We start from the raw sequence: 25,555 nt of genomic DNA on the forward strand, positions 1-25,555 counted from the left end.
ACTAAGATGAGGGTTGCATTCAAAATTGCAGCGTTGCATTAAGTGCTAAGAGCGTTCTTGAAACTATATTCCAATGTGTAAGAGTCTTTGCAACATTGTGCCACAACAACCTTTTCGATCCTTATATTTGATATTAACCGAAAGGTTGCTAGATCGAATCCCTGAGCTGACAAAGTAAACATGTCGTTCTGCATCTGAACAAGGCAGTTAACCCACTGTTCCTAGGCCGTCGTTGTAAATAATAACTTGCTTAGCTGACTTGCCTAGTTAAATTACAATTTATAATACCCCTGTCACTACATTATATAAATAACAATTTATGACAGTGTATTTCATGTTCCGGTGGTTTGGTAACTTCGCTTCGTTGGCTAATTAGCTGCTGTTTAGCCATAATCAGCAAAATTTCGACCAACCTGGCGATACCTTCTTCGTTCCCATTTCGGGAAGTCACTGGTGTCTTCAGAACTCATATAGGGAGTTGCATTGAAATAGCTATAGAAAATGCTCCATAATTAAATACAGTTTTGCTCCATGAAGTGATGCAACAATTTATACGCTGCCATCTTAAGTGTCTTTGTGCTAGAATGCTAGCTTCTCCCATAGACGTCAAGTCATTGTGCTAATGCTAGTTAACAACTTCCTTCAAACTGCATATTTATTGGAGTTGCGGCAGTGAGCCTCTGCTAAACGAATATAGGGGAAACACTTCAGTATAATTAATTAAATTGGCTCTAACAACAATATAAATGCAACAATTTCAAAGATTTTAAGTTAGTTCATTTAAGGAAAATCAGTCAATTTAAATAAATAAATTAGACCCCTTATCTATGGATTTCACATGACTTGGTAGGGGTGCAGCCATGGGTGGGCCTTGGAGGGCATAGGCCCACCCACTGGGAGTCAGGCCCAGCCAATCATGAGTTTTTCCCCACACAGGCCTTATTACAGACAGAAATATTTCCCAGCTCGGTAAGGTCTACACTTGTATTCGGCACATGTGACAAATAGTTTGATTTGATGTCTGAGTGTTGCAGTGTGCCCCTGGCTATCCGTAAAAAAAAAAAATAATTGTGCCGTTGGGTTAATAAGGAATTTGAATTATTTATACTTGTACATTTTTGCAATTACTTTTGATACTTAAGTATATTTACAAGCAAATACTTTGACTTTTACTCAAGTAGTATTTCACTGGGTTACTTTCACTTGTCATTTTCTATAAAGGCATCTCTACTTTTACTCAAGTATGACAATTAGGTACTTTTTCCACCACGGCACACCATTCAGGGGGATGTATTATTTTGGCAATGGAGAAATGCTCACTAACAGGGACATTCATTTGTACATAGCATTTGAGAGAAATAAGCTTTTTGTGTATATGGACAATTTCTGTGATTTTTTTATTTCACCTCATGAAACATGGGACCAACACTTTACATGTTGCATTTATATTTTGGTTCAGTGTAGTTAGTAATTTGATATATTGGCAAGTGGTTTGGGTGTGCCCGTCACAATTTGTCAACTGAGGTAGCCTACCACCAATAGCATTAGTAGCCACCGTACACCTACTGGTGGCATTTAATGTTAATCGTTCATTTTGGCAATATTTACTTAGTGAAGACATCTGCACAAAATATATTTAATGAATCCCTGATAATACTAAGGACAAGAGGAAAAATATGTGGTTCCAAGTGTTTATTGAGGCCTTGCCCTCTCATAATAATTCATTATAGCCTTTGTTGCGCTCACACCAAGCATCGTCAACATCAAGACACCCATGGTTCCTCCCACGACGTAGATCATTGTCAAAGCCTCATCCCCTGCAAGGAAACAGACACATACTGAATTATAGCTACACTTTGTAAGGGTGATGTGTATGCTTCCATACAGCCGTCACGCCTTAAGCTAGCGTAAAGCAGAGGCAGCAATTTTTTAAATAACCTTTAAAATGTTGATACATCCTTACATTTTCAACTTGGAACTTGCCGGGTCTTCTCAACTCCCATCTCAAGTTGCAGGTGAAACGTTGGAATTTAAAAAGTGCTCCGTTATCAAATAACATTTGCCTCGAAGTAATAGAACAGGATACCTTTTGCATCTTTGATATTTTAAGTAGAAATTGTGCACCAATATTTAATTTTAAAAGACGTTCCCATTAATCTTGACCACATGGAAAATGGAATTAAATCTGATTTCTAATAAATAGACTTGCTATTGCCAAAATGTGCCTTTTTAACATGTCCCTTCTTGGAAGATTTTACCCGACTGAAAACCAACATTTTGCCAAGTTTTCACCATCATTGTAAAGCCCTTGTTATTTTTGCTGTTTTGACAAAATAATTTCTGAAGAGTTATTTATTTCATGTGATTAGTGATGCATTAAGAAAAAAAAAACTTGTCCCTCATTTTAAGGTCAAACCTGTTACGTGAACTGAACTCAGTTGTAAAATGATGAAACTATACCATTTTAAATAATTTTCTCAAAAGACATCTTAGTCAAATCATAGTGTAAAAGCTGGTTCTACTCTTTTTGGCCATTTTCTGGTGTTTTGTGTTGGAAAACTGAGCAGGTTGAGCATAACATGTTAACAACCCTGTTAGCCATATACAGGCTAGAAATGTTTTAATGGTTACATTTTTTGTTGTTGTAAAGCTTGCATTCAATTGTCCCTCCCTGTTGCATACAACAAACTTCCATCCCCCCTGTCACAGGAGGATTTGGGCTGATTTAAGATGAAATCAAACCTGTTACAGTCAACCCTGTTACTTTAATTGGCACTTAAAAATTACTATAGTCAGTGCCTATTATTTAACCTTGATGGGGGAAAAAAGTATTATGTTATATTATTGTATTATGTTATATTATAAAATCAGGTGAAAGAAAAAGTTACAACACCCAAAAGGGACACATTTCCTGGAACGACCCAACAATTATACACCACCATCTTAGTCATCTCTCATTGATTGGGACAGGCGGGTGTCAGTCAAAGCGATGGCGATGTCATTTACAAAATAACCTGCAACACTCTACTCAGACTGCATCCAGTTTGCTATCACAGTGCCATCCGTTTCATCATCAAAGCCCCATGTACCACCCACCACTGGCCCTCGCTACTTATTCGTCGCCAGACCCACTGGCTCCAGGTCATCTATAAGTCTCTGCTAAGTAAAGCTCCGCCTTCTCAGCGCACTGGTCACCATAACACCCACCCGTAGCACGCGCTCCAGCAGGTATATCTCACTGGTCATCCCCAAAGCCAACACCTCTTTGGCCACCTTTCCTTCCAGTTCTCTGCTGCCAATGACTGGAACGAACTGCAAAAATCGCTGAAGTTGGAGACATATCTCCCTCACTAACTTTAAGCATCAGCTATCTGAGCAGCTTACTGATCGCTGCAGCTGTACACAGACCATCTGTAAATAGCCCATCCAACTACCTACCATATCCCCATATCGTTTTTATTGACTTTTGCACACCAGTATTTCTACTTGCACAACATCATCTGCACATCTATCACTCCTGTGTTAATTTGCTAAACTGTAATAACTTCGCTACTATGGCTTATTTATTGCCTTACCTCCTTACGCCATTTGCACACACTGTATATAGACTTTTTCTATTGTGTTATTGACTGTAGGTTTTACACATGGAATAAACACTCGTTTGTGTCGCACTGCTTTGCTTTCTTGGCCAGGTCGCAGTTGTAAATGAAAACTTGATCAACTGGCCTACCTGGTTAAATAAAAAAGCGACGCTTGAGTTGCGGTCATGACATGAAACACTTCGGCATGGACACCTAAGTGTCTCGATCGATCTGGAAGATCAGAAACAGATAATATGGTGGCGTACACATTGTTAGATCACCTCATTGAGCAAAAATGTATTTCATTTCATAAACGGAGCATTTTCTAAGTTCCAACGCTCCACGACAGCAGTTGAAGACACCGGTAAGTTCAAATTATGGAAGTATCGCCATGTAACAGTTTGTTGAAAAATTGCTGCTGGTGCTTTACACGAGTTAAGGTGTAACGGCTGCATGGAAGCATTCACATATCACTGTTACAAACTGAATTAGTATCCAAGACATCATTTGGAGCATCCCCAGATACCACAGGCCTGTTCAAGAATGTTACAGAAGTCTCAGAAATAAATGTATAGATTAAAATGATATTGGCAACGCTCAAAACATTTCACATCACACCAACTCACAGTTGGAGAGTTTGGTCCCTGGTGCCGCCTCAGGGGTGACCATCAGTGGTCCTGCAGACACGACCACAGCTACTTTGATGTATGGATCCCATTTAGCTGTTGATCTCTTTGAAAGTCTCTGGGTGGTACAGTTCTACAGAGAATCATAGGAAAAGATGTTTAAAAAAATAATGACCAAGTTACTAATAAATGTGCATAACTGTTTGTTCGATCAATACAGATTTGTTTGTTGAGCAAAGCTGAATATCAGCTTTAAAAAGATGCACTATGCAGACATCTCCACCATTTCCTGGTTGCTAAAGTTCTAATAGTTTGCCTAATTTCAGTTTATGTGACTAAACAAGTAAGTATAGTGTAAGAATCATTATACCATCTAAACCGCTGTGAAATATATTTTCCACAACCAAAAATATTGTATTTTCAGCCGTTGGAAGCTGGTGTACAAAAAATAAAGATAGACGCAAAAACGAAACTTATGAATGGAAAGCATAGAAATAGCTCATATAGAAAGATCTACCGCTTCTTAGACTTACTTTCAATTAAAATGACTGCTCTATAACACATTTCTATGTGTATTTGTAAGGTCTAATACATACGTCCTAATCATTCTTACCATTTTTAAATTGAACAACTGTATCTACTAAGATTTCCAATATATTTATAATGGCAAATAGACTTGAACTTGTTAGAAATTTACCGTAGTACAGTCCTCATCGTGACTGCATATCCGGGCCAGGCAGTGGATGTAGATGGGTAACTCCTTGGGCATAGTGAACATGTGAATGGAGAATCTGCTCCTCTGTGACACACCGTTCACAGAGAGCCAATGAAAGGTGCTGTCAACAGGGCAGCTGAGGACGAGAGAATAGGGCATGATCCCAAACTGCTTTTTTTAAGTCTTGAAAATCCAAGGTCATGCCCATTAGATTTGAAACGGAAGATAATGTTTGAAAACATGGAGGTACCATCTTGTCCAAAAACAAATAATATTTTATGCCTCAACAAAAGAACCCTATACTCTAATAACCTATCCCCCCCATCACATAATGCCTCTACATTACATTTTATATTGCTCGATTGAACACAGCCCAGAGTTTAGAATACCATATTTCACACCAGGGTCATATTCACTAGAAATCAAACAGAAGAAAATTGACTAAAAACAGGAGAGGCTACCTGAACTTCTCCAATAACAAACTCTTGTTTTTTGTGTGAACAAATGAATATGACCCAGGACAGTAACCGACCCATCTAGAAGAAAGAAGCCCTTGGTTTCGTCCTGTGGATCTGGGCTTTCTGTGGCCCAGCAGGAAATCACTTCTAGCAGGACCTCCGAGGCGAACGTGTTGTTTGTCAGGAGGGCCACCTCGAAGAAGAGTACGTCGCTGAGGTGGAGGGCGATGGAGTCTCTGTAGCCGTAGGAGAAGGAGTCGTCGCTGTACATGGTCATGGCCAGCCCCAGCTCATGGGAGGAGTTGTACTCCACCACAGAGTGGGAGGTGATCCTGGAGGGGTAGAGAGGGGATTGGTCAAAACACAGTTTTATGATTCTGATCCATTGTATGAATCAGAAGATTACTTGTACATTTCAAAAGGTACCGGTAATATTCCCTCCATTTGCAAGCCTTCAAGCTACAGGACGAGTGTTTCCTTGTAGGTCACAAAATCAGAAACATCTCCTGGCCCCAGAATTACTCCGATCTGTCTTTTCTTACCACTCCATATCTACATTTATCTGGGTGTTGCGGACATAGTTCCGGGGGTAGATGCACTTCCAGATAACCTTGAGATCTCTTCGTGTGATGGTCCGCTCTCTGCTCAAGGTCACTGTCAGAGTGTTCCGGAACTCGATGTGTGTTCTGTTCACCTGGACACACACAAGCATGTAAACAAACACACATTCGCACAAGCATACACATGCACAAACACACAATCCCATTTCATCCACAGAGTGCTGTGCACAATGGCATAATCACATTACAGTAATGCCTGGCAAGCATTTCGCTACACTTGCATTAACACCTGCTAACCATGTGGATGTGACAAATAAATTTGATTTGAGGTATCCAGTGTGACCTGTTGTATAGATTCCATTATAACCCCTTTGCACATCTATATGCACGGTCACTCACCAGCCGTATCGTTCCACACTGCGAGGGTTTGCGCAACACGTGGAAGTGGTAGAGCGTCTCGCTCTCCTCCATGGTGCAACGGCCTTCATTCAAGACAACCGTCACGTCGCCACCGAAGTAGCCAATCAGGAAGGCTTTGGCGACACCTCCGGCCATCGATCTATCCAGGCACTGGGTGAACATCCCCTTTTCTGTTGGAATTAACTTTTTTTACCCCCAAAAGGAATCAGTGTCGTATTCATTAGGCACAGAACGGAAGAAACCAGACTAAAACGGAGGGACTGCCTGAACTTCTCCAATAAAAATGCTTGTTTTCCATTGCAAAACAAAACATTTTCAGTTGTGTGCCCTATTGAACATGACCCATCAGTGAACAGGAGTGGTGTAGAGAATACAAAAAAGGTACACCAACAGACATATTGCACGATAACAAGCAGCTAACTGACCATAACAGACAGGATGTGAGGCAGGGGTAGGAGGGGGAACGAAGGCAGGCCCGACATCATAGAAGCCATGTTGACACACACAGGTGTAGGAGTTCAGAGTGTTGACGCACAAAGAATTGGCGTCACACCTGTTCAGGTCAGGGGTCGCACACTCATCTGGGTCTGTCCAAAAGGGAGGGTAAAGTTATCCCTATGCACTGCTCTTGGGTCAGTTTCGCATTTCCCCCACTAATGGTTAAGGTTAGAATTGGAAGAGGGGAAGCTGACTTCACCCTGGAGCGTAAAAAAACATCAGCAGCATTCTCTGTAATGCACAGAGGGTATATTATTTCAGTGATAGTGTGCCAAGCAATGTACAAACCGCACATTTGGGACAGGTAACCGCCTAGGTAAGCAAGAATTATAGTTTTAAACTTGTGTGATGCATTCAAAGACATGAAATGTTGATAGAAATCTGACAATACTCCACGTGATGCTGTTGTTGGTGGTTCTCTTACCATCCCAGTAGATGATCCCATCCTTGACTGTGATATTGGGTGGCTGGAGGGACTGAATATGGTCCAGTTGCTCGCCAGGTGGTAGCGGTAAGTCTGCGTCGGTTATGGAAGCATCAAAGCCTTGAAAGGTAATCTGTGTTTTGGATTCGCCTTCCAGCTCCTTGAATGCAACCAACTCCACCCTGGTCTTAATCGGGTACTCTTTCAAAAGCTCCTCCAGCTACAGACATGAAGAAATGTCAGTGAGAGGGAGGCCAGGGTTGTGTTCACAAGGCCACACGACAGAAAACTTGATTAAACATATTACAAAAAATAAAAATTAATGTTTGTCAAGTCCAAGTAGTCCCTCTCGGTTTCAGTCAGTTTTATTCCATTTGGTGCCCAAAGACACTCACTAGTTTTTCGTAGATGCGCTTCAGCTCAGCCCAAGGCTCAGTCTTTGGGTCCAACACCATTAACCAAGGCACAACGAAGGCTAGAACTGAGAAAGCAAAACGTCACTTCATAAGTAATAGCATAACAATGCACGAGAAGACAATTAAAGCACTAGTTTAAAGAAAACTACCTGATCATATCAAGTGCATGTAGAATAGCAAATCTGTTCCTGCAACAACATTCAGTTCTACTCCTTAACATACCCAACAATATAAACAACATCTGGCGTACGTTCAGTAGGCAAACGTCGTGGAACACTGGGGATCGAAATATCGTGAAGAGAGATTACGTGCTTCCTTACTCTACATTTGATACATGCATATACACTACCAGTCAAAAGCTTGGACACATTCAAGGGTTTTTCTTTATTTTTACTATTTTCTACATCTTAGAATAGTGAAGAAATCAAAACTATGAAATAACACATATGGAATCATGTAGTAGCCAAACAAGTGTTAAACATATCAAAATATATTTTAGATTCTTCAAAGTAGCCACCCTTTGCCTTGACAGCTTTACACACTCTTGGCATTCTCTCAACCAGCTTCATGAGGTTGTCACCTGGAATGCATATCAATTAACAGGTGTGCCTGAAGTTAATTTGTGGAATTTCTTTCCTTAATGCGTTTGAGCCAATCAGTTGTGTTGTGACAAGGTAGGGGTGGTATACAGAAGACAGCCCTATTTGGTAAAAGACCGAGTCCATATTATGGCAAGAATAGCAAAAATAAGCAAAGAGAAACGACAGTCCAACATTAGTTTAAGACTTTAAGACATGAAGGTCAATCAATGTGAAAAATGTCAAGAACTTTGAAAGTTCCTTCAAGTGCAGTTGCTAAAACTGCTAAAAAGTGCTATGATGAAACTAGCTCTCATGAGGACCGCCACAGGAGAGGAATACCTCGAGTTACCTCTGCTGCAGAGGATAAGTTCATTATAGTTACCAGCCTCAGAAATTGCATCCCAAATAAATGCTTCAGAGTTCAAGTAACAGACATCTCAACATCAACTGTTCAGAGGAGACTGCGTGAGTCAGGCCTTCATGGTCGAATTGCTGCAAAGAAACCACCAATAAGAAGAATACTTGCTTGGGGCAAGAAACACGAGCAATGGACATTAAACTGATGGAAATCTGTCCTTTGCTCTGATGAGTCCAAATTTGAGATTTTTGGTTCCAACCGCCGTGTCTTTGTGAGACGCAAAGTAGGTGAACGGATGATCTCCGCATGCGTGTTTCCCACCGTGAAGCATGGAGGTGGTGTGATGGTGCTTTGCTGGTGACACTGTCAGAATTTTAGGCACACTTAGCAAAGCATGGCTACCACAGCATTCTGCAGCAAGACGCCATCCCCTCTGGTTTGCGCTTAGTGGGACTATCATTTGTTTTTCAACAGGGAAATGACCCAAAACACCTCCAAGCTGTATAAGGGCTATTTGACCACGGAGGAGAGTGGTGGAGTGACGCATCAGACAACCTGGCCTCCACAATCACCGACCTCAACCCAATTGAGATGGCTTGGGATGAGTTGGACCGCAGAGTGAAGGAAAAGCAGCCAACAAGTGCTCAGCAAATGTGGGAAGACTGTTGGAAAAGCATTCCAGGTGACTACCTCGAAGTTGGTTGAGAGAATGCGAAGAGTGTGCAAAGCTGTCATCAAGGCAAAGGGTGGCTACTTTGAAGAATTTCAAATATATTTTGTTTAACAGTTTTTGGTTACTTCATGATTCCATGTGTGTTATTTTATTGTTTTGACGTCTTTATTATTCTACAATGTAGAAAATAGTAAAAAATTAAGTAAAACCCTTGAATGAGTAGGTGTGTCCAAACCTTTGACTGGTACTGCATTTATGATCATTCCACAACGTTGTGCCCTACTGAACACAGCCCAGATGACACCAACCTCGGTCTTCATTCGGCCTCAGGGTGGACGCCACCGGCAGCACGAGGGCTTTGACGGAAACGTTGACTCCATCGAAACACACCAGGGCCGGGTCGGCGCTCCACTCGCCGTCACACTCTTCCCACACGTCCAGGGCATAGTGCGCGCCCTCAATGAGCCCCGGGAGGCGGAGCAAAGGCTCCATCAGCCGGCCTTGCTGGATGGTCGAGCCGTTGTCATAAGACAGCTGGTACTGAAAGGCCACGCCCTGTCCGGTACCACCAATCCACAGTGCCGTAGAGTCCTCAGGACGGTAGCGCAGTTCTGATACACCTCTGGGTCCTAGGAGAGAGAAGACAGGAGTAGGGTGAAGTTGACCCTAGATGCTGATTTTGGGTCAGTTTAGCATTTCCCCTCTGATGTTTAAAGTTAGGATTGGGGGAAGGGAGTCAGATCCTAGATCTAGGATTGGGGGAAGGGAATCAGATCCTAGATCTGTGCCTAGGGGAAACTTCACCACTGAGCAGAGAGGAGAAAGCAAAGACCCACCCAACATGGCAGATACAGGCTGTTGTAGTGGTCTTCAATACAAGTTCTATAGACCCCACAGCGTGGGCAGGCTTTTGTTCCAGCCCAGTACTGCTGCCATACGGTGTTTACTAAACTAATCATCAATCACTTGAATAGTTGAATCAGGTGTTGGATTGGAACAAAAGCATGCACATAAGCATGTGACTGCACTTTCTTTAATCACCAATCAAGCTGATTAAATAAACAATTTAATCAAGCTGATTAAACTTAATAATTCTCTCCATTCAATCCCCCACTAAATTAATCTCCAACCGAGTCAAAAATAAACATGAGAGCTACCCAAACATTTATCCCGCAACAGCTCAACATGAGCCTCGAGGTCTGGGCTCCGTAGTTTACCTGTGCGAGCGCATACGGTCTTGGAGCTCATGACCACGCTGTCTCCGCATAGCGCCTCTACTCTGGCCGAGTACTGGCTGCAGGGCAGCAGGCTGGCCACCGTGTGGCTGGTGAGCAGGGTGGTGTAGTGGAGCACCCCCTGGTGGTAGATCCTGAACACGGAGATAGAAGAAGTGTTCCTCACCACCCAGCTCAGGGTGTAGTTGTCCGGCCCTGAGGAGGTCTGCCACAGGTTCTCAATTTCTGAGTGGACTAAAGAGAGGGCCGATACAGTCATTTCCAGAAGTGTTCACCGTAAGCAAAGTAGGAGAAAGGCAATTGAAGATTGTGTGAAAACAGTGCCTTGGAGGAACAGATGTTATGGGTTTACTTTGGCTGCATATCAATAGAAGTGACTTCCTCTTTTCTCCTTCCCCTCATGTGCAATTATCAGAGAACTCTGTTAGAATAGGTGAAGGTACCGGCCCTACCTCCTCAGAACACCGGCCCTACCTCCTCAGAACACCGGCCCTACCTCCTCAGAACACCGGCCCTACCTCCTCAGAACACCGGCCCTACCTCCTCAGAACACCGGCCCTACCTCCTCAGAACACCGGCCCTACCTCCTCAGAACACCGGCCCTACCTCCTCAGAACACCGGCCCTACCTCAGATTTGCGCATATAAAGGGAAGGAGACAAGGAGGGGAAGAAACTTAAGACTTGACACTCAGCCTAGCAAAGCATCAACTAGGTGGATCTTACCAGTATTCCCGTTGATGAGGACCATTCTGCTGTGGCGAGCCTCCGTGCCCGCCTGGCACACCGTCTGCAGGCCAAACTTCACCCTGCTACACGGCGGCAGGTCAGACTGAGAGAACACAAAGGTGTCCAGTGTGTGCCTGAAGGACCTCTCCTCCAGGACATGGTTGGTGCCATTGAGGTAGAGGACCGTGACAAGGAAGAAGGAGAACTTGCGGTTGTCGGGACAGTCCCAGGACACCGTGACACTGCTGCTGTTCCACAACGTCACCTGGAAATGTCTGGGGACTTCTGGGTCTGGATATGAATAGAAATTATACAGCAAAATGTAACAAAGTAATTACTTCATAAATATCAATACAACACAGTGCTGCTCATATCAGTACTGAGCTCATGGGACGGGACATAAGTTAAATTCCTCAAAAATCTATAGTTTATTATTTTAGATCAAAAAGGCCTGTAAATAACAGTTTGAACCTTTAAGATTGGTGCGATTACACAGGGTGACAACGACTAGAGAGCTACCATGGGTGTATTCACTAGGAACCAGCGTATTAGTTTTGCTACAGTGTGCACTAATGAATACACCCCAACTGTACCTGTGATAGTGGAGAGACAGGTAAGCGAGTGGCTGCCTGCCATCTCCACACAGGCAGCATAGGAACTGCAGGACTTCAGGGCTGTGAAGCGGTAGTGGTTGGAGTGGGTACTGTCCACACTAAGGGCAGCGTAGGCCTTCATCTCAGAGTGGTATAGGGACACAGAGTGGACGGGGACAGGGGCAGCCGGGGACTGCATCTTCTCTTTCCAGGACACCAGTAACATGGAGGTACTCCTGGACTCCAGCGTCAAGGATAGCGCACGGTGTGACCTAGGAGAGGAGATGGGAGTCATGACTACATTTATGACCTGCACACCAGTGGTATAGTGGGCATATTCCCAGATCATCACCTGAATTCTGTGTCCATCTTGATTTCACTTTTGCGTCTCTCTCTCGTCTGTCTGCCTTTCTGACGATCCATCTGTGTCTGTCTACCTACCTTAATCTCTCTCCTTCCATCTCCCTCCCTCTATTTATCTCTCGGTCCCCCTCTCTCTCTCTCGAACAAAGACAGACAAAGACGTAACAACGTTACCGAGCATGAGGATGAAGTCTGGGTCCTGATAGAGGTACAGAGTGCTGTTTTCACACGCAAACACCTCATTGGTGGAGAACAACTCCAGGGCTTCCTAAGAGCGATAACATGAGAATGGACAAACATTCATCTTTCATTCAAAAGGGACATTATGGTGACACCAGATAAGAGGAGAATGTCATCACTTATATTACAGGTCTACCCACCAGAGTGCTATTGATGGGCTGTTGGTCAGGTTTATGTATACTTCTGAACTCAATGGAATGTGAACCTTCAAGTGAAGAAAATATAATAATTTATACTGTAGCATGATCTAATGAAGGCCAATGGTAATCTCAGAATCCCAGAACTAAAATATTGCATAATTTGTTTAGATCAATGGATACAGGACAGTGTTTGAACTTAGATAAAGTCTTAACAATGAGTGGAAGGGAGGAAGACCTATACTTACCTGGGAAGATGGAGAAAATCCACTTCCGAACCATGACACCATATTGAAGTGTCAATTTGTGCTCCACAGTAGTGGCAACTGTCAAAGATGAAAATGTGTCCTCTCTCCAAATGGATTTCAATTTGGTGGCGTTCAACCATAAATGTCCTTCTGGCCAACTGTAGAGAATCAAAGTGAACAAGACACATAGGTGTAAGTTAGTGCCAAGTGCATGGTTCAGAAGTTTGGCGTGATTATGTGTTTATGAAATACTTGACTTATTTACCTGCCAAACAAGGAATTGTTGCTGATCTTCCAACATATGGAGAAAGTAAAACTACTGCAGCTTCCTGCAGATTGTAAGAAGCTAACGTTACATGTCACAATTAACTCATGAAAATCAACCAAACCCCGCGTTCCGAGAGGAAAATAAGCTAAATACATGTTTGTGTGTAACTCATAATTGATGTAAACAGCATAACCACTCAGTATCAATTACAAACACAACAATAACGCACTTAGCACGCACAGGCTACTTACCGAGAGATATCGTGTGAGGTACAAGAATGAACAATATAAATGGAAACGCGAAACAGGTCCTGCAAAAGCAAAGTCGGTGTTCTTTATCAATAACCATGGCCACCTTAATTCACCATTCAATTAATAATACAAGAACCAAATGAAGTATATGTTTAGCCTACATGTTTCTTGCGACTGTTATTTTGCACTCAGGTATGGGTAAGCGTGATTGACTTGAGGAGAACAAACGACTGACCTAACGTCATCGACTAATAATGATTGACAGGTGCAGGTCAATCTGATTGGGCCCACTGTCTTGGTGCAGGTTTGATCACAAATTATTTGCACAATATCATATATTATGATGATTAACTAATGTTACAGATATGGATTGGGGGGAGGGGAATCTGATCCTAGATCTGTACCTAGGGGAAACGTCACACAGAGCAATATTGTGAGCACCCAAGAATGAGCTGAGCTTCACATCATGGGAACCCATAATCTCGTTAGGTAAAGGAAAGATCACCTGCCTCCCATTACTGGAAGTGCATCACAGGGTCCTGGCTATCCCAAGTATATCAGTCATGAGTCCTAATCCACAGTTGTCTGACAAGGGAAGTTCTGTCTGAGAACTGTCCATGATTCTCCAATTGGCCAAATTGGTGTCACGAGTATCCACAGTATCCACACAGGCCACTGTAAGAACCAAAGATTCTTATTGTTAAACCCAAGATCGTTCACATGGGGCTTTTACATGGGAATCATTTTCACACTGTGAGCACTCAATCAAGGAGGTGGGCAGAGCCAAGCTTGAGCTAGAAATATATTATTTGGTGCATTTTAGTATTCATTTGCATATTTATTTTAGGGAACGCCTACTCTCGGAAGTGCATGTGTGCGTTGTGAAAGCACTTGAATTAACCTCTTCTCTCCTAAGTAATGTACTTTTCTAGGAAGTTTAGGAAGTCAATCTTCAAAAAAAATGAAAAGTTTTGGGAACAGAAAACTGTATAGAGGTTGGATGTTTAATCTGAGAAAATAAGTAGAATGTGGAACCAGTTTTGTCTTGATTGATATAGTCCCTCTGACCTGCCACTGGACTTCCTCTCTTTACCAAATATGGTATGAAAAGGAAAGCCGTTAGGGGAAGTGAAAGCATTTCCCCCTTATTCATCTGTGTAGGAGTTTAGGCTTCAATTTTCTCCCCCAGCTAGGACGCAACTGGAGAATGATCTGACCTGACTGAGAGACCCTGGCTAATACTTTCTAATAATTCATTCAGGAAAGATGGAGAGCTGTCACTGTTTCTTGCTGCTTTGCTCACTGGTCTTTGCGTTGTCTTTTGCAGAGGAGGCAAAGTTTGAGAATGAGATCGACCTTAAAGAGTTTATTAGAAGGATTTCTTCCTCTGGACTACTGGTCAGGGATCAGCCTCTGGCTATCAACAGAGACCTTCGCTTTGAAACAAACTCACTGGAGGAGCTTGGAGATCCAGAGGATTCCATTCCCATCTGGACTGATGAGGAACCAGTCATCCAGAATACACTCAACACCGGGACTACCATCCCTGATATTCCTGACTATGGCCCCATAGTGTTGACCAACAATGGGGTGATCAAGGGACTCACAGTGGAAAAGTCCCACATATTTTATGGGATCCCGTACGCGGACCCACCTGTGGCCACGTACCGCTGGAAGCCCCCCAGACCGGTGACCCCGTGGCCGGGGGTTCACGACGCCACGTACCCGAGGGACGCGTGTATGCAAGGCTGCAGTGGCCCTATATCTGACGAGTGCCCTCAGAAGGTAGGGGACTAACACAGATGGGCTTGATAATTATGTTGTTATGATTTAGCACGGTGTTCTACCAGTATGTCATGTGCAGCGTGTTGACAGTGAACCATGAAATTAACAAAGTCCTGAATAATCTCCCGATAACATCCAGGAATGTCTTTGATTCATCAATAATGTGAGTATTTTATTTGCCGTGTGAAATGGCGTCTGAAATGTGAATATTTGGTTTCTGAAATGAAATGTGATCGTCCCATAGGTGAGTGAGAACTGCCTCTACCTCAACATATTTGTACCTCTGGATGTGAACTTCAGTTCCCCTTTACTGACAACCCTGCCAGTGATGGTGTGGATCCACGGGGGGGATTTCATTGCTGGCTCAGCCTCCAAGCCCCTGTACGATGGGAGGTTCATCAGTAACTTCACTCACACTGTGGTGGTGAGCATGGGGTATCGGCTAGGTAAGACAGGTCTTCTTTAGCTCCGGGGCGGAGTTTCTCTAGGTACATATCTAGGATCAGTTTCCCTAAACCTTACCTAACGTTAATCCTTAGTGGGGAAAATGCCAAACTGACCAGGGTCCAACGTCTATCTATTTATCCAGGCTAGTTTCCTTGAGATCAAATCGTTTCTTTCATAAGAGACCTGGAACAGGGCAGAGACCTTGTGTGAATCATTAGCATGTGTGTGTGTGTGTGTGTGTGTGTGTGTGTGTGTGTGTGTGTGTGTGTGTGTGTGTGTGGGGGGGGGGGGCTGATTACATTACCCTACACAGTCCCAAAAATAGGATGGTGATTCCAAACATTTCTGAACAGAGAGCTTGTCTGATTTAGCAGAAGACCCTGGGTATATCATATATATATGCTGTGTATATATAATATACTTTTCTCAAGTGGACTCATCCCATCCTCTCCTCAATAAACACCATTTGGTGGGTGTAGCGAGTTGTGACCCTGTGGTGGCCTGATCAATATGGGTGTGTGAGACCATTGAGAAAAGGCCATTATCTGTGTGGGTGCCAGAAGAGGCTGGTGGGCAGAGATGGGAGGATGGGTTCATTGTAATGGCTGGAATGGCATAAATAGAACCATATCAAAACACCATGTGTTGATATGTTTGAATCTGTTCCATCAATTCCACTTCAGACAACATAATCATTAGCCAGTCCTCCTATATCTCTGCCCACCAGTCTCCTCTGAGGTGTGTGTTGTTTTGTGTATAGTTTTTCATGGTCCATGGAACTTGCTGTATCATTGCAGGGGCGTTTGGTTTCCTCGTCTCGGGAAAAGACCCCAAAACCTCAGCAACCGGGAATTATGGGATCCTGGATCAGCAGGTTGCTCTTCTCTGGGTTCAACAAAACATTGCTCTGTTCGGAGGCGACCCCAGCAAGGCAAGCACGTACACATTATCCTGGGTCATGTTCATTAGAGCATGCAAGGGAAAAGATTTACAAATGTTTCGCAATGGAAAACGAATTTGAGTGTTTCTGAGACAAGCCCTCGTAGTCCCTGCCTGTTTATGTCTGTTTTTTTATCTATTTAACACCTAATGATCCACGGTCACACAGTCGTACAAAATTACAACATCTGATTTTCTTCCACCACCTCAAGTCCTTGATGATCTCAACGGGCTCAAACTGATCTTTTTGTTTTGGTGCAGAGTTGGGGGTCACTTCTTTTTGTGCAGAGTTGGGGTTCAGGTGCAGAGTTGGGGTTCAGGTGCAGAGTTGGGGTTCAGGTGCAGAGTTGGGGTTCAGGTGCAGAGTTGGGGTTCAGGTGCAGGGTTGGGCGTTAGGTGCAGGGTTAGGGGTCAGGTGCAGGGTTGGGCGTTAGGTGCAGGGTTAGGGGTTAGGTGCAGGGTTAGGGGTCAGGTGCAGGGTTGGGCGTTAGGTGCAGGGTTAGGGGTCAGGTGCAGGGTTAGGGGTCAGGTGCAGGGTTAGGGGTCAGGTGCAGGGTTGGGCGTTAGGTGCAGGGTTGGGCGTTAGGTGCAGGGTTAGGGGTCAGGTGCAGGGTTGGGCGTTAGTTGCAGGGTTAGGGGTCAGGTGCAGGGTTGGGCGTTAGGTGCAGGGTTAGGGGTCAGGTGCAGGGTTAGGGGTCAGGTGCAGGGTTGGGGTCCAGGTGCAAGGTTGGGGTCCATGTGCAGGGTTGGGGTCCATGTGCAGGGTTAGGCGTTAGGTGCAGGGTTAGGGGTCAGGTGCAGGGTTGGGCGTCAAGTACCGGGTTGGGGGTCAGGTGCAGGGTTGGGGTCAGGGAAAGGGTTGGGGTCAATTCCATTTAAATTCAGTCAATTCAGGAAGTAAATATACATTTCAATTCCAATTGTTGTCATTGAACAGTGAATTGGAATTTCTGTCCACTTCCTGAATGGACTGAATTGAAATGGAATTGATCCCAACTCTGGTCAGGAAAAACTCCAGATACACTGACCTAGATATTCACATTCTGACCATGTATAGAAATACCTTGTTGACAAGGTTGTAATTCAGCAGTGGTTGTTGTTGAATGACCTCTATATATCCCGTGGTGCTGTTGTGACTGATCTGTAGTGACACCACGCTACTGGGAGAATAACAGCCTCTGTGAGGCATAGCGAAGAGCTCCTCCAGCCCTGATGAAATTTCTCTGAGTGGTTATCGAGTGGGGAAAGATGCTGTTCGGAGATAGGGTTATGCTGCAGAGTAGGGTTGCAAAAATCCAGGAACTTTCAATAAATTCTCTGGTTTTCCAGAAGCCCTAGTTGTGCCCTACTGCAGAGACAGACCCAACACAAACACATTCGTTGGATCATGCAGAAAGAGAAATTGCTGGCATCTCATACAAACAGCTAGTACCACACGCTGGTTGGTTCAGTAAAAGTGATGTTGAAAGCCGTTCAGTTCTGTATACCAACTCCATCAAACAAAGATAAACAGCTTTATCATTCTGAATTATATCTAAATGAGGCATAAAACCATCAGGATTATATGTGTTTGTGTACTTTGTTATTTTCTCTGTCTGTGGATATACAACACAACCCTGATTATGGCCCATTAACATCCAACACAGGTGACCATATTTGGGGAGAGTGCAGGAGCCCAGTCAGTGAGCCTCCATCTGATGGTCCAGAGCAGTAAGCCACTGTTCAAACAGGCTGTGTTCCAGAGCCTACCCTTCTCCATCCCTCTCAAGACCAGGTCGGTGACCTCTAACGCCTAACATCTGGGTAGTGTTCATTAGGGCACACTGCAGCAAAAACAAGCATTTCTCATTAGACAGATCCACATTTATCTTCCTGTTTCAGTCCGTTTCCTTCCTTTGACCGAATGTACACATGACTCAGCTGGTGGTCTTGATCGCTAACTCCTTAAAAGATGAAATCTGCCGAGGTGGAAACGGCGCCACTGTCCGCCCCACCGCCGTTGTTTTTGTTTTGTTGACGAAGCTGAGCGTCGTGCAACGTAACAAAATAAATGGCAGTACGTATTCTACTGTTCTATCGCGCGTGCGATGATGGCAAAGGGAAAAATAGAGTGTTCATTGCTTCCAGTAACTTCTTCCTTGTTATAATATCCCAAACAGACGTGGCGGTTTCACCATTAAGGATTTCAGGTTTAAGAAGGAGACCCTCACTTTGCTTCTATCATCTATATAGATCAACTTATCCTTCCCACATTTAGAATAAGTAATCCTTACCATATGTGAAATTGACTACAGAAGTGAATCGCCCACCTTCCTGATAAGTGTTTTGTTATACGGCCTGCCTAGCTACAAGGAGTAAATGGGATTAATTGAATAAAATTCAATTCAATCAATTAAATTCAATGTTACTTGTCCCCGTCAGGGTTACAGTTTAGACATGCTAATTTATCCAAGGAGACGAGGTAACGTTAAGTTCCTGTCTATGTCCTAGTAAAACAGTCATTCTATCTCCAGCTGTCGTTACTCTCCTGGTGGCACTACCTAATGTTCCCATTGAGCAGGGAGAGACTATCTGTGGTCTGTTTTCTTTGTTCCAGACATGATGCCCTGAAGCTGGGGAGGGACTTTGCCAGACAGGCCAACTGCTCTGTGAGCGACATCGTGTGCCTGCTGTCCCTCAGTCCTCAGGCTGTCCTCGCTGCCCAGATGAAGTCAAGTAGGAGACCAGTCTTCTTCTGTGTCTCTGTCTGTCTGTCTCTGACTGACCGTTTTTAGACAGAGTTGTGTCCCAAATGGCCCCCTATCCCCATAGGGCTCGGGTCAAAAGTAAGGAACAATTTGGGACACAACAAAAGTTGACCCTCTATCTATCTACTGTTGACCTATCTAAGTTGACCCTCTACCTATCTACTGTTGACCTATCTAAGTTGACCCTTATTCATGACAAAATCAACATCTCAGAGTTGCTTAAGTGTGTTTCACTACAGAGCTAGTTGTTTAGCATTTTGAGTGGAGTCATTTTATGTATATTTGCAGGATGTATTTTGGTAAGTAGCTAATTGTTGTTCTCTCTGACTCTCTCTCTCTTTCTTCCCCCTCCTCATCTCTCTTCTCTCTCTCTGTCTCAGGTTCCAAAGTGGTGAATCCCTTCAGGTTCCTGGAGATCTTTGAGACCTGGGGGCCCTACATGGACGGAGAGCTGATCAAGGAGCAGGCTGTGACTGCCTTCCAGAAGGGCCACTGGCAGAAGGAGAAACCAGTCCTCCTTGGTATGGACCACTTGAAATACACTCACATTTAACCAGAACAGCTTTTAACGGCTGGCCCAATAACACTTAATAATACATTTAATTTGGCATATGTCTTTCAGGACACTCAAGGACAACTTACAGTATATTAAAAGTAGGTACTCTGTACTAGTGAAGACATCTGTTCCACACTTAAGGTTACAGAGGTGGTTCGGTGCATGTGTGATGACGAGTAACCATTGCCAGAGACCTGAAGAGTTGCATTGGCTCCCCAAGTCAATGCCTGGACTTTGGCTAAGCTGGCTAATGCTGTGACTTAATTAGATTGAGTAGTTGAATGTTAGATGGTGAAGTGCAATTGGTTCCCTCTCAGCTGGCCACTCAACATAACACATCTGTAGGAGAGATTCTTCATCCCTGATGTGTTCTGTGTCCTTCCCTTCTACAGGATCCATGGTTAAATTCATACCAGGGTTGTGTTCATTAGGGCACGCAATGAAAAATGTTTTAAAACATTATATAGAAAATGTAAATTATTCCAGATAGTCCCTCCCTCCCTGTTTCATCCCAATTTCTTCTGTTTGGTGCCTAATGAACACAACCAAGATTATACCAGAACATTTGGACCAACATTTTGAAGGCATGTTGTTGACGTACAACAATCTTGCAGGGACCACTTCAGAGGAGGGGGTGATCTTTGTGTACGGGGTCTTCACCAAGCCTGTGTCTGCGGTGGAGAGCACCGTCTACACCGCGGCCATCTTCAAACAGCACGCCCTCAGGATCCTACGCAAGTACCTGCCCCTGTACAAGGACATTGACCGACGGGACATGCTGGCTCAGGTAAAATCTGACTTTCACAGAGGGTGCGTCCCAATAATCTCTCCTTTCTCCCAAAGTGTGCACTTGTTCACTTCCCTTAATGGTTTTGGCAGGAAATTACTGGTATGGAAACTCCAGCCTATGCCTACACCAATCCAATGCTTTTAAATGAGTAGTGAACGGGTCCAGACATCAGGAAGACGAGATCATTGGGACGTAGCCAGGGAGAAACTCAGTGTTGTCCATGCATACATGTTAGATAAAAAAAGACAAATCGAATGTAAAAAGAACACTGATCAATCGTTCCAAAAAGTAATGTTTTAAATTTAAAGTCAACAAAAGTTTTGGCAATGTTCATTGTCAAGCTCCAGATCAGTGGTTGTAGGGCTAGACGGTCACGTCTGCAGCCAGTGGACTGTAGAGAGAGACCTCGGAGCGCGATGAGGACACATCTGCCCATCTCCTCGCTTCATCTCACCGCATCTAGATGAGCCTTGTTGAGCTCTGGGGAGAAGGTTTCAGTAGGTACAGATCTAGGATCCTTCCCCTCCCCCAATCATAACCAACAAAAAATGCTAAACTGACCCAAGATAAGCATCTACTCTAGCGGTACCTTCACCCTACTCCCCATGCTGAAAATCTCTTACTCAATTCTCTGTGGGAATGCTCTGTCCAAGCCATCAAAAAAATAAGGACGGACTTAATCATCATAATTATAGGCTACCAAATTTGTATTAGGTTCCGATTATTTGTTTGATTAACCAAACTATCACAATAACCCAGAGCTAGGTTTCTAACTGCCTGAATTATTTTAGAGGTAAACGCTTTGAATATTCTGATTTTAATCTGTGTAGAGATGGGTTACTTCTGATAGTTTGGTTCTTCATAGTGCAACTCCACATGATTACCAGCAGAGGGGGATAAAATACTACTTTCTGTTTAGGCTCCACCCATGGCCATCTTCCTGCAAGAATCATTATTAGTGCCATCTGGAGCAGAGTGCCATTGTCTCTTTGAGATGTATACCACACAGTGGAAGCAGATCTTCAGGAAATAAGAGACACAGAGGAAGACTACCCAATCACAGTTTCCCCAAGCTACAGATCTAGGATCAGCTTCCCCTCCCCCCATCCTAACCTTAACCATTATTGGGGGAAATGCAAAACTGACCAAAGGTCAGTGTCTAGGGGCAACTTCACCCAATCACAGCCAGAGAGCTGACGTCAGATAGCCTGGGCTGCATACTGAATATGGCTCTACTTCACTACCAGCTCAGGCTAGATGATGTTCAGTGTGGATTACAGGATAAACTGACTCCAACCACACTAGAGACAACAACAGACGATGAATACATAAGCTGCATCAGTAGAATACATGCATTCACTGTAGTGAGGGAAACGCTCTCATTTCCAAGTCTACATCCAAAATGTGAAACAGAGAGCTTGGATGGTAAATAGCCTCAGGCACTCTTTCTGAAGGTTTTGAATCTAAAGTGAGAGATGAGTGTGCTGAGAGAGGCAGGGGGCAGAAGGTGACACTCCCATACCTGTTTGGTATTCATATACAGTTCACTGTGTGTGTGTGTGTGTGTGTGTGTCTGTGTGTCTGTGTGTGTGTGTGTGTGTCTGTGCAGTGAAGAGGAGCAGAATAGGAGGAAGGACCCCCCCCCTCCGAAAGGACAGGTCTCAGGGGAGGGGAGGGTCATGACAAATGTCAGCTATTGCACTGAGGCCACATGGCTCAGCCTGGGAGGGGGAGAAGGAGAGGTAAAGGGGAAGAGAGGGAGGGGTAGAGAAAGTGAACTGGGGAGAAGGAAAGTTGGAGATAAAGTGAGCTGTTGAGAGAGCGAGGGGCATGTATCTGTGACCAATAGATGCATATCTGTATTCCCATTCCTGTGAAATCCATAGATTAGGGACTTATGAATGTTTTTCAATTGACTGATTTCCTTATATGAACTGTAACTCAGTAAAATCTTTGAAATTGTTGCATGTTGCGTTTTTATATTTTTGTTCAGTGTATATCCTGAGGACACTGAGGGTTACAGGTGTTCTAGATGATTCTGTGCCGCGTAGGCGGCTGCCCTGAGTGTATTCCTGAGTATAGCTTCCAGGTAACAAGCGAGACAAAAGGCTTTGAGCGGCAGTTCTGTAGCACACACACTAGCCACTAGGGACTCTTTTCTCTGTTTGTTGAACTCGATGACCTCTCTGTTTACCCCCAGATCGTATTGACCTCAATGACCTCTTTGTTTATCCCCAGATTATATTGAACTCAATGACCTCTCTGTTTAACCTCAGATTCTATTGAACTCAATGGCCTCTTTGTTTACCCACAGATTGTATTGACCTCAATGACCTCTCTACTTACCTCCAGATTGTGACAGACTACGTCTTCCTTTGCCCCTCCCGCAAGGCAGCCCGGGCGGGCACCAAAGTGGGCAGCGCCGTGTGGATGTACGTCTTCGACCATGTGACGTCGGACCACAGTGTGTGGTCCGGTCTGTCGTTCTGCTACGAGCACGTGTGTCACGGCGCTGAGCTGCCCTTCCTCTTCGACACGGCCTCCGTGGCCAACTTCACGCTGGCCCCACCCGAGCGGCTGCTGTCCAATCGGATGCTGTGTTACTGGGGGACATTCGCCCACACCGGAGACCCGGCCTCACGGATGCAACAGAGCAGCTTCTGTAGACAGCAGCGCCTGCCGGCCTGGCCCCGCTACTCGGACACCAGCTCCTGGTTGGTCATGAACTTCACTGTCCGCTCCCATGCCCAGGTGGGCACCAGGGACCATATCTGTGACTTCTGGGACAAGCTGGGCATCTATTAGAGCATATGGGTGGGCATGGGGCGGGCAAAGGTGTTGGTATTGGTTATGTATGCATACATAGTGTGTTATGTCACATTTGACAATTCACCCTACAGTGGGAATGGTTGTCACCCTGTACACATCATTAATAGTGTATGACTTCCACTTAGAGATGATTTGTGAAGGACTTATGTAGTCCTTATGAAGCCTTTATGTATGCTATATAAAGCCTTTATAAGGTGTACTTGTTTAAAGTGGCCCAAAGCTGATTGTGTTTGTTATAACTGTGTGAAGTCAGTTGACATTCAGTGACTTGACCTCCTTATAGAAGATGACTCCATTTAGTTCATAAACAATGGAAGTTTGTCTTTTACATATCCCATTCTCCCTGGGGGACATGCTCTCTCTTTCCATCCCCTCTCTTCTCTCTAGCTCTCTTTCCACATAGAGGGATTGGGGCTAGAGCCAGGGTCAGACACAGTTATTTCATGTTTATGACTATATTATGATGGTGTTATAACATAGTTTAACTATGACAGTGTTAACAGTGACTTGTGACAGTTATAACAGTTTGACTATATTGTGACTGTTATAATATATAATATACAGTTTGACTGTATTATGACTTATAAGATACAATTTGACTGTATTATGACTGTTATAACATACAGTTTGACTGTATTATGACTGTTATAACATATAGTTTGACTGTATTATGACTGTTATAACATACAGTTTGACTGTATTATGACTTATGACATAGTTTTTGACTATTATGATTGTTATTTTTTTTTAATGTAACCTTTATTTAACTAGGAAAGTCAGATAAGAACAACTTCTTATTTATAATGACAGCCTACCCCAGCCTACCCCCTCTGCCCCTTGTTCAGGGGCAGAAGGACAGATTTGTACCTTGTCAGCTCGGGGATTCGATCCAGCAACCTTTCGGTTACTGGCCCAACGCTCTAACCACTAGGCTACCTGCCGCTCCAATCATAAACATAGTTTATGACTGTTATAACATACAGTTTGTGAAGAGAAGACGATGCGGGGAAGAGAAGAAGATGAGGGGAAGGAGGGGAAGAGAAGAAGACAAGGGGAAGGAGGGGAAGAGAAGAAGACGAGGGGAAGGAGGGGAAGAGAAGAAGACAAGGGGAAGGAGGGGATAAGAAGAACGAGGGAAGGGATAAGAAGAAGACAAGGGGAAGGAGGGGATAAGAAGAAGACGAGGGGAAGGAGGGGATAAGAAGAAGACGAGGGGAAGGAGGGGAAGAGAAGAAGACAAGGGGAAGGAGGGGATGAAAAGGTGCAGTCATCCTTCTCTCCCCTGACGTATGAAGCATATCTGTGTATCTACGTTGGAAGGATTGCATGTTTTTATTTTTCTAACCCTTTCTCGTCCCCAGCTGCTTCATTTGCTATGATTTGTGCTGTGATATGTTGGCTACATGAATGCCCCACTGTCGCTTTACATGTGAATCATTTTGGATAATGTTTTTTCTATGCCAAATAAATCACAGTGAGAAATACTCAATGTCATCTTCGTAAAAAAGCACGGCCATTTGGTTGAGCACTGTGTAGGGTGCACATGGTAGATTGGTCATTCAGATGCATGCTGGGTCAGAATGACCTGAAAACATACATCCTGATGAGTGACATCTAGGGTCTCCCTAGCTTACTCGTTCCCCCCTCTTCTCTCTAGCTCTCTCTTTCTATCCCCCTCTTCTCTCTAGCTCTCTTTCCATCCCCCTCTTCTCTCTCTCTGTTTCCATCCCCCCCTCTTCTCTCTCTCTGTTTCCATCCCTCCTCTTCTCTAGCTCTCTCTTTCCATCCCCCTCTTGTCTCTAGCTCTCTCTTTCCATCCCCCCTCTTCTCTCTAGCTCTCTTTCATCCCCCTCTTGTCTCTAGCTCTCTTTCCATCCCCCCTCTTCTCTCTAGCTCTCTTTCATCCCCCTCTTCTCTCTAGCTCTCTCTTTCCATCCCCCCTCTTCTCTCTAGCTCTCTTTCATCCCCCTCTTCTCTCTAGCTCTCTCTTTCTATCCCCCTCTTCTCTCTAGCTCTCTTTCCATCCCCCTCTTCTCTCTCTCTGTTTCCATCCCTCCTCTTCTCTAGCTCTCTCTTTCCATCCCCCTCTT

The 25,555-nt window shown here is 44.2% G+C and overlaps 2 protein-coding genes across 3 annotated transcripts; one reads left to right on the forward strand and one right to left on the reverse strand.

The window, feature by feature from the left end:
- Positions 1-1,677: 1,677 nt before the first annotated feature.
- Positions 1,678-13,845, reverse strand: LOC106576531 (uncharacterized). 2 transcript variants are annotated; one of them, XM_045700093.1, is made up of 19 exons: positions 13,534-13,845; positions 13,373-13,431; positions 13,119-13,182; positions 12,854-13,011; positions 12,609-12,673; positions 12,403-12,496; positions 11,866-12,137; positions 11,270-11,563; positions 10,528-10,779; positions 9,619-9,939; positions 7,678-7,763; positions 7,283-7,502; positions 6,786-6,947; positions 6,340-6,530; positions 5,923-6,074; positions 5,455-5,712; positions 4,905-5,058; positions 4,208-4,340; positions 1,678-1,817 (listed from the first exon to the last, which is right to left on the reverse strand). In XM_045700093.1, exons 7-19 carry the CDS (start codon positions 12,089-12,091, stop codon positions 1,693-1,695), a joined length of 2,574 nt encoding a protein of 857 aa, XP_045556049.1. In that variant the 5' UTR covers positions 12,092-12,137; positions 12,403-12,496; positions 12,609-12,673; positions 12,854-13,011; positions 13,119-13,182; positions 13,373-13,431; positions 13,534-13,845; the 3' UTR covers positions 1,678-1,692. The 2 variants fall into 2 exon arrangements, with proteins under 2 accessions (XP_045556049.1, XP_045556050.1); XM_045700094.1 differs by lacking the exon at positions 13,534-13,845 and having other exon boundaries at positions 13,373-13,522.
- Positions 13,846-14,521: 676 nt separating this feature from the next.
- On the forward strand, positions 14,522-24,538 carry LOC106576499 (crystal protein). The gene is made up of 8 exons (XM_045700095.1): positions 14,522-15,157; positions 15,402-15,603; positions 16,402-16,535; positions 18,190-18,317; positions 19,140-19,258; positions 19,671-19,811; positions 20,461-20,633; positions 22,989-24,538. Exons 1-8 carry the CDS (start codon positions 14,639-14,641, stop codon positions 23,439-23,441), a joined length of 1,869 nt encoding a protein of 622 aa, XP_045556051.1. The 5' UTR covers positions 14,522-14,638; the 3' UTR covers positions 23,442-24,538.
- Positions 24,539-25,555: the final 1,017 nt, after the last annotated feature.

This window comes from Salmo salar, chromosome ssa17 (assembly GCF_905237065.1).
Source record: "Salmo salar chromosome ssa17, Ssal_v3.1, whole genome shotgun sequence".
Taxonomy (NCBI): Eukaryota; Metazoa; Chordata; class Actinopteri; order Salmoniformes; family Salmonidae; genus Salmo; species Salmo salar.